Source organism: Macrobrachium nipponense, chromosome 10 (assembly GCF_015104395.2).
Source record: "Macrobrachium nipponense isolate FS-2020 chromosome 10, ASM1510439v2, whole genome shotgun sequence".
Classification (NCBI taxonomy): Eukaryota; Metazoa; Arthropoda; class Malacostraca; order Decapoda; family Palaemonidae; genus Macrobrachium; species Macrobrachium nipponense.
The window spans coordinates 94,475,461-94,483,518 of record NC_087204.1 but is presented as its reverse complement, the minus strand read 5'-3'; the positions used below and the strand labels follow the sequence as shown (position 1 = coordinate 94,483,518).

Here is an 8,058-nt window from a genome sequence, read left to right as displayed (position 1 = left end):
TTGGCCTTGGTAACAGTTAAGCACAACAGCTTATGAGGTACGGAGACATTGTTAACAATTTATTTATCAAATTCGTAAAATAAGTACACACAGTTGAGAGCGTTTGAAATAATCAACCATGTGACCGTACTCGCCTCTTATAAGTTGAATCATGTGAGTAGCACAGTTGCCATATTTCATTTTGGTGAGCGACACGAGGTTTCGCCGGCAGAGGCTCCTTTAAGAAATATATTACTTTCAATAAAACCAATTTTAAAATTTTAACTTCTTTAAAGATTCAGTCCACTGCTCAAAATTTCGACAGGTCTCACCAAAGATAACTTCTCTTCAAAAGCATCCTGAATGCATGTAAACTAACCAAACCAAATTAGTACTATGTATACTGAATTAAATCATAATACCACTAGGTGAACAGAGAATAGTCAACGCTAAATTCAAAATATTTTATTGACAAATCAGTACAAAAGTATACGACGTCATGTTTAACTGATAAACATGTTATTACAATACTATGACTGCTTCGTATTGATGTAATGGGAATAAAAATATATCACAAAATTCCACAAAGGCATTATAATTGAGCACTTCAGGAAGATCATCACAGATATGGCAAGAAATATTCTTTAGTTAAAGTGAAATTAGAAACTGCACTTTCAGCAAACGAAAATCCTACCTTCAAATAGTGTAAAGAACAATGAATTTTAAAACTAGTGTAAACAGAAATGAAAAAATTTTCACCCCTTCTAATTTTGAGCTTCACGCATTCACTCAATAACTGACACAACTAACAACTTTCCCTAGAACGAAAACAACAATCAAGCAGTTAAGAAGTTATACCTTCATCGGAGATATAGCAACACTGAACAAGAACGCAATCTGAAGGGCATGAAAATTCATGGTTTCACTCATCAAAAATAACACACGTTTAAACTTGGGCACTTAATATTGTCTTCCTCACGTTCTCAAGTCAGAAGAATGATATACATTAAAACATAACAGCATGCTTCATAATGATTAAAAAACTAACGAATCAGGACACATTATAAAAAAAATACACTTTAATTTGCCGACCCAGAGAATCTTCCACTTCGACGATTGCTCAACTTTCTGGCAGACTTCGAAAGGTCAGGCAAATCTGCCAAGATTATTTCTTCGTTATCTACGATCTCTCCCTCCTCCGGAAGCTCCTCATCACTTGCCTTCCTTTTCTTTGGTAACTCGGTTTTGCTGGGAGTTTTCGAAGGGGCTCGCGTGGTGCGCCGGCTTGAGGGAGTTTCCGCGGCCTTTTTCGCAGGCTGCCTCTTACCCTTTGCAGGCGTTTTCAGCGTTCGCTTAGACCGAGGAACTGGTGCCTCCTCATCGTCTAGAGTTATCGCCACCACATCGTCTTCTGACTCTTGTGCAGCTGCTTCCTCCTCGATGACCTCTTCTACTACTGCTTCCGTCTCTGTTGGCTCTTCGGCCACTGCTTCCGTCTCGGTAGCCTCTTCTGCTACTGCTTCCGTCTCGGTAGCCTCTTCTGCTACTGCTTCCGTCTCGGTAGGTTCTTCTGCTACTACTTCCGTTTCGGTAGGCTCTTCTGCTACTACTTCCGTCTCTGTAGGCTCTTCGACTACTGCTTCCGTCTCAATGGCCTCTTCTGCCGCGGTTTCTGTCTCATTAGGGGACGTTGCTGTGTCTGTTACCTCCGCCTCGACGTGGTCCTCCACTGCTTCCTCTTCTTGAGTCCCTGATTTCTTTGGAGTGTCCTGTGGGTCTCTCACAAGCTTGACTTTAAACGGAGTGGTCCCTACCTGTTTACCAGGTGTTTTCGGTGTTACTTTGGGACTTCCAGTTGGGGTCTTCTTGGGCGGTCTGCCAAGCCTCTTAAGGCCGCTGCTAGGTGTTCTCTGTAATGAAAAAATACCAGGTCACTTGAAATACTAAACTAAGCGAATATACATAATGACAAATTTAAAAGCTTTAAGAAAAGGTAGATCAACAAGAAAAACTAATTTGTGGAAACTTGTAATTACCTTTAAATGAACTAGAAAACACGCTAAATTAGAGGCGATGGTGATATTGCTCATTCTCTCTTTAATGCATAGCATACTCTCTCTCTCTCTCTATATATATATATAATCACTAACCATAATTTTGTATAACGTATTTTTCTACACAATTAAGTAGTCACTAAATATAGTTACGTACTTCATTTAATGAAACAGAACTAGGAAAATTACTGGGAGTAACGGATAAGAAAAAGAAAAGAAGAGCGTATTTCTTGAGAGCTTTATCTTGCTATTGTCTAAGCTCCTCATAATTGAAACGCCTACACTATGCGTATTACTGTAAGCTAAATTAACGAAACACATTGCCTACAACCTGCAAAGCCATGTTATCAATATACGCAAGATTTCCAGTTCTTTTCCAATAATGCAACATCTTACACAAATCGAATCCTCTCCACAGCCTTGCCATATGTAACTACCTGCCAGTTGTAGAATTTGAGTTGTCGCCAGGATGGTTTCGGATGCGATTAAAAGGGAACAGGCTTATTCGGAACTTGGCTGATTCGGACCTTTATCCAAGCTTATTCGGACCTTCATATGATTGGCCGATTCGGACCTATATGCAGTGGCGGCTCCTGGCTATCATTTATAGGGGTGCTGCGACTTATATATATATATATAATATATATATATATATATATATATATATATATATATCTATCTATCTATCTATCTATATATATATATATATATCTATCTATCTATATATATATATATATATATATATATATATATATATATATATATATATATGGCGAAATCTTAATTTCTTCAAGTTCTGTTTTTCTTGGGCTATGACTGATCCCTAATCAAATTTGAAACTGCACACAAAACTAAAAAAGTATTAAAATACTAAAATTCAAAGCAGCAACTTTCGGCAGCGGAGACTGGCGGACGGACTGATGGAAAATTGAGAATATGAGGTTACATAAAAAATGTCAATTTTATGCAAACTAAGGGTAGCAAAATGAAAAATAATTAAACCATTAAAAAGAATAAAAACTTGAAAACAAAAAATATAAAGATAGTACAAAACTGAGTAGGACAGTAAAATAAAATAACATAGGTCCATATAAAACAAATGGACTAAAAATGGCTGAAAGCTATTTTGAATTTTAGTATGATTGACATTATTGTGGTTATTATTTTTTCCCATTTATTGCAACTCGCCACTGAGTTGATTAATCTGCATTACATTGTTTCAATTTTTTTTTTCATAAAAACAAGAGAATGGTAATTTTTAAAGGATTATTAATAATCTATATTCAATTTCTCATATTCATAATTTTGTGCATTATTACATTATGAAATCTATAGGGGGTGCTGCAGTTCCACAATGCCTGCTGACGAGCTGCCACTGCTAATATGTATTTACATATGTGACATTGTTTTATAATATTGTTTCAATGTTTGTAATCCATAATCATTCCAAAGTCTATGAAAATATATTGGGGAAGCAATGGAAATCCACTCCTCGCACGTTTCTAGGACCATTTATTTCGTGGTTACATATTGCTAATTTCTAAAATAGTTCATGTAAAAATAAAGACAAAATTCACCCGAAATAGCCCCTTTATTTACACTGGCGCATAATATATATGCACATTTCTTCAGTAGCAGACCAATTGTTATTTTCCTTTCATTATAGTCCTCCCACTTGACCTGCTTTCTCTGATGTCTCTTTAATTTGCCCTCTTCAACAAGCTTAAATCACCTGATAAGGTATTCCTTTGCCTCTAAGTATTTTAAAGATACAAGTGAAGAAGGTGCGAGGTTACTTTTTTTGCTTTTTTGTTCAGCTTATGATCCCACCTCTTCACATGGTTGCTTGACCTAATACTGCGCCCAAACACAGACTAGTTCTCCATTTTCCACACCTGGCTCTGCAACCACGTTAGGTCAACATAATTCATAAACTCTCTAACTACCCTAATGACACCCACATTGCCTGAAAGTTCATCAAAGCTTTCCCTAATATAATTGCTATAATATAAAATTATTAGTATGGGTCCAAATCACCCAAAACAAAGGTCCGAAACAGCCTAGCAAATGGTCCGAACCTGCCAAGACTTAAGCGGCCCACACACGCTCAAATTTTTGGTCCAATTTTATTTATGTCAAATTATTGGACATGAATTTGATCGTGTGTGGCGTAATTTGATGGCCTTTTATAAATGGTTTGATGTAAAATTTTTTACTGATCTGATTTCAGTAGATATTTTTTGAGCCAACGTCAAATAATTTGTGCGTGTGTGGTACCTAGCAATAATTTGCGCAAATTAGTTAGTGATTAGACAGAATTTGAGGAGGACGTACGCGGCTCATCGTCATCATGGCTCCAACAAAACATGAAAAGAAATTTCTTCTTGAGCTTATTGATGTTTATAGAAGTTTACCACAACTTTGGAACATTAAAAGTGACTGTTATAGTGACAGAAATAATTCTCAGTTCATTTAATAAAGGAGCATGACCAAATCGTTCACGACACAAATACCATTGCTGGGCACACTTTCGTCTCTTTTGTTTGTGTGTGCTCTTCAACGCTAAGCCAAGAGCCAACGCTGTATATGCATCCATGATGACACTCGGGAGCAAAATGAAAATTTGATGAGAAGTTTGAGCGTGTAGGGCGAACGTCAAACCGTCAAATAATTTGACGTCAAATAATTTGACATCAAACAATTTGACCAAAAATTTGAGCGTGTGTGGGCCGCTTAAGGTCCGAATCTGATCCAAATCAGCCAAGGCCCGAATAAGCCTGCGTCCGATTAAAATACTGTATTGTCTCAGCTGAGTAGTGAAGTGGTTATACTAAACATTCACTTTCCAAACGTTTATATGGTTAAGAAAAAGTTTAGGATATAGCTCGCATGCATATAGGAAGCCAGTATTTATTATTTATTTTTTGCAAGCAGGAAGTGTTGCTCTAAGTTGCAAGTGAACAATGCCGGTGGTTTAGAGGTAAGCTTCTACCGTCTCACCAAAGATTTCTAACCTCCAAAAAGTAAGCATTAATAAACTATTCATTAGATTTTTAAAGCAAGAAAATCATGAGTGACTGACTGGTTAAGATTGGATGCAGACGTGTTAGTCACGTTTAACTGCATACCTAAATGTTAGTCAACACACACAGACAAATTCATTAAAATTGCTTTCAAGAGTATGAAGTGTCTATATGTAGGCGGGGCTTAAGGAAGATTGATAACACTCAACCTATGGGGCAAATTAAAAAAGAAAATTATGCATATGAACACGCCGTTTATATTACTGGCGAGGAAAAGGAAGTGCCCAACATGAGAGAGAGAGAGAGAGAGAGAGAGACTGTACAAGGGATTAACCTCGAGGGTGAGAGTTGCAGAAAAGGATAGGCTAATAGACATGAATTAAAAAAAACATTTTGATGCAGCAGAAAGTAGTTAAAACTCAAAATGAGTAAGGAAAACAAGGGAATAAAGCTTTGCACCCATGGAACTATAGTGTGAACTATAGTTCCATGTTTGCCCGCTACTGTGTTTGTGGAGTGAGCGCTTAAGAACCAGGAGAGAGAGAGAGAGAGAGAGATTAGAGAAATGCAGAGGATGAGAGAGAGAGAGAGAGGAGAGAGAGAGAGAGAGAGATTCAATGAAATAAAATGCAGTTATCTCCAAAATTACTTAAATAACTTTTGGCTGTCATTCCCTAAAGTAGTTATAATTGTATTTTACGGGTAAATTTGGAACAAAATCAACATGGGTAAGTTAACTAATTTAAAAGTGCGCTAGCACTTCCAAGTGACGTCATCGGACGAAGCTGTTGGCTATTTTAGGTAACTACAAAGGTTAGACTACTCCAATATCTATGGGTTACTCACCTTATCTTAGGCCTATTCCATCTTCTGCTTAAGTACCTATACATGACCAAGCTAGGTACTACCTATAGGGTAAAAAACCGCATGGTACAGGGGTGGACTATGTACGATCAATGTGTACAACCCCCAAAAAAGTACATTATATAACACGTCCTGACATCGGAGATGGGCATCAGACGCGACTTCTTGTTGGTGAGAAACGGAGCTAAAGACCTCTACTCCGGTGTCAGGACGCGTTATAATGTACTTTTCTTGGGGTTGTACACATTGATCGTACATGGTCCACCCCTGTACCATGCGGTTTTTTACCCTAAATGCCAAAGTTAGGAGGGGATTCGTTGAGAATAGCTAGTAGACGAAAGCTGACTACGTTATCCAGAACAAATTAGGTAGTATAGCTTACACGTAAAATGAATAATGAAATGAACGTAACAATGAAAAAAAAAAGGGAATTTCTATATTAGCATTCCGCATCGTTCGTCCCCGCGAATACGAAAGCCACCAGGAATTGGGGCGTCAAATGTATTTCGCAGTGTTCAGTACGAGCCCCTGGGGGTTAGGGTAAAAAACTGCATGGTACAGAGGTGGACCATGTATGATCAGCGTGAACAACCCCCCCAAAAAAGTACATTATAACGCGTCCTGACATCGGAGATGGGCATCAGTCGCGACTTCTTCTTGGTGAGAAATGGAGCTAAAGACCTCTACTCCGGTGTCAGGACGCGCTATAATGTACTTTTCTTGGGGTTGTACACATTGATCGTACATGGGCCACCCCTGTACCATGCGGTTTTTTACCCTATTACTTGAAATTCTTGTTCAGGAAATAAAATTGCAAAGAAAAACCGCAACTGCAATAGTCTAGGCCGCCGCGGAATACCTAGTAATAGGTACAGATTAAAAAAAAAAAAAAAAAAAAAAAAAATTAGCAGACTGGAATGTCGTAGCCTTCTTACCTTGGGAGTTTTCCCTGGGGTTGTCCTTGATACGTTGGGCGTCTTAGGGGTTCCTTTGGGAGTTCTCTTTTTCTTTGCTGACCTTCGGGGAGTCACCCCACCATTGATCATCACTTCATTCACGTTGCCAAAATCATCATTTTCTTTGTCTTTATTCTTAGCTGCACCAGCTTTCTTATTCTTCTTGCTCAGGTACTCGTCTAATTCCATATCTAGTTCGGCTGCTGTGGGTAATCGGCCCACGGTCTTGCCATTCCCTAACACAGCTGGTCGTCCTCGTGGCTTAGTAAGACCACCGAAACCCTTAGGGCCGCTTTCAAGGCGCTTCACTCCCTTTGGCGGCCTTCCTCTGGTGGGCGCATTTACCTGGGACAAAGGATTGCGTCCATTCGACATGTGCTTAGGTCCGAAGGACAGCCTCATCTTAACGGGGAGGGTTTTCTGCACACCGTATGCCCCATGCGGGGCTCCTTCGACGGTGATTGTCATAGGGCGCCCGTCGAATGGGACACCGTTGTAACGGCGGGCAGCTTCGGCGGCATTTTCATGGTTCAAAAACACGACGTGGGCTGTGCCTAAGGAATAGCCCCAGCAGTTATAGTGAACGGCAACTTCTCTTATGCTTCCAACCTCGCTGAACAACTCACAGATATCAGAATCGGTCACATTGTGATCGAGATTAGTTATAAGCAACTTGGTCGATTTTTCTTGGGCGACAAGCAAAGGGCCGGCGAATAACGATCGTTTCATTGTGCCGGGTGTCGGGGCACTTTTCTTCGTACTACGAGTGACTTTCATGTTTAAATAAAGTACGTTCAACACTTAAACAATGGAAATAAAAAAGATGAAATCCCTAACAGCACGGGACCATCTACAAGCTACGAGATGGGGAGACGAACTGGCGGATATTTAAATCCTGGACACCAGACAGTCTCTCTCCCGCCCTGAAGATGGTGCACGGTGATTGGATGATCTAGAAGAGCTTGCCCAATCAGGTACGCGCGGCAAATAAAACGCCCAACTAGAGTATTTGATTTAATTATGTTTTCGAAATCTATTGTGATAACAAAGAGGTACCAGTTAGAGTTGGATAAATCAGTTTTCACTTATTATGGCGAGTTGAGTTACTAGTGTCATATAAAGAAGATATTTTAAAAAGAAAAAATACAATTTAGCACCTCTCCTCATACGTTACCGTTTCGG

At 39.2% G+C, this 8,058-nt stretch overlaps 1 protein-coding gene across 1 annotated transcript; it reads right to left on the bottom strand.

The window, feature by feature from the left end:
• Window positions 1–429: 429 nt before the first annotated feature.
• Window positions 430–7,765, bottom strand: LOC135223765 (PH domain-containing protein DDB_G0287875-like). The gene is made up of 2 exons (XM_064262529.1): window positions 6,856–7,765; window positions 430–1,889 (listed from the first exon to the last, which is right to left on the bottom strand). The coding sequence occupies exons 1-2, from the start codon at window positions 7,651–7,653 to the stop codon at window positions 1,059–1,061; spliced, it is 1,629 nt and encodes a 542-aa protein (XP_064118599.1). The 5' UTR covers window positions 7,654–7,765; the 3' UTR covers window positions 430–1,058.
• Window positions 7,766–8,058: the final 293 nt, after the last annotated feature.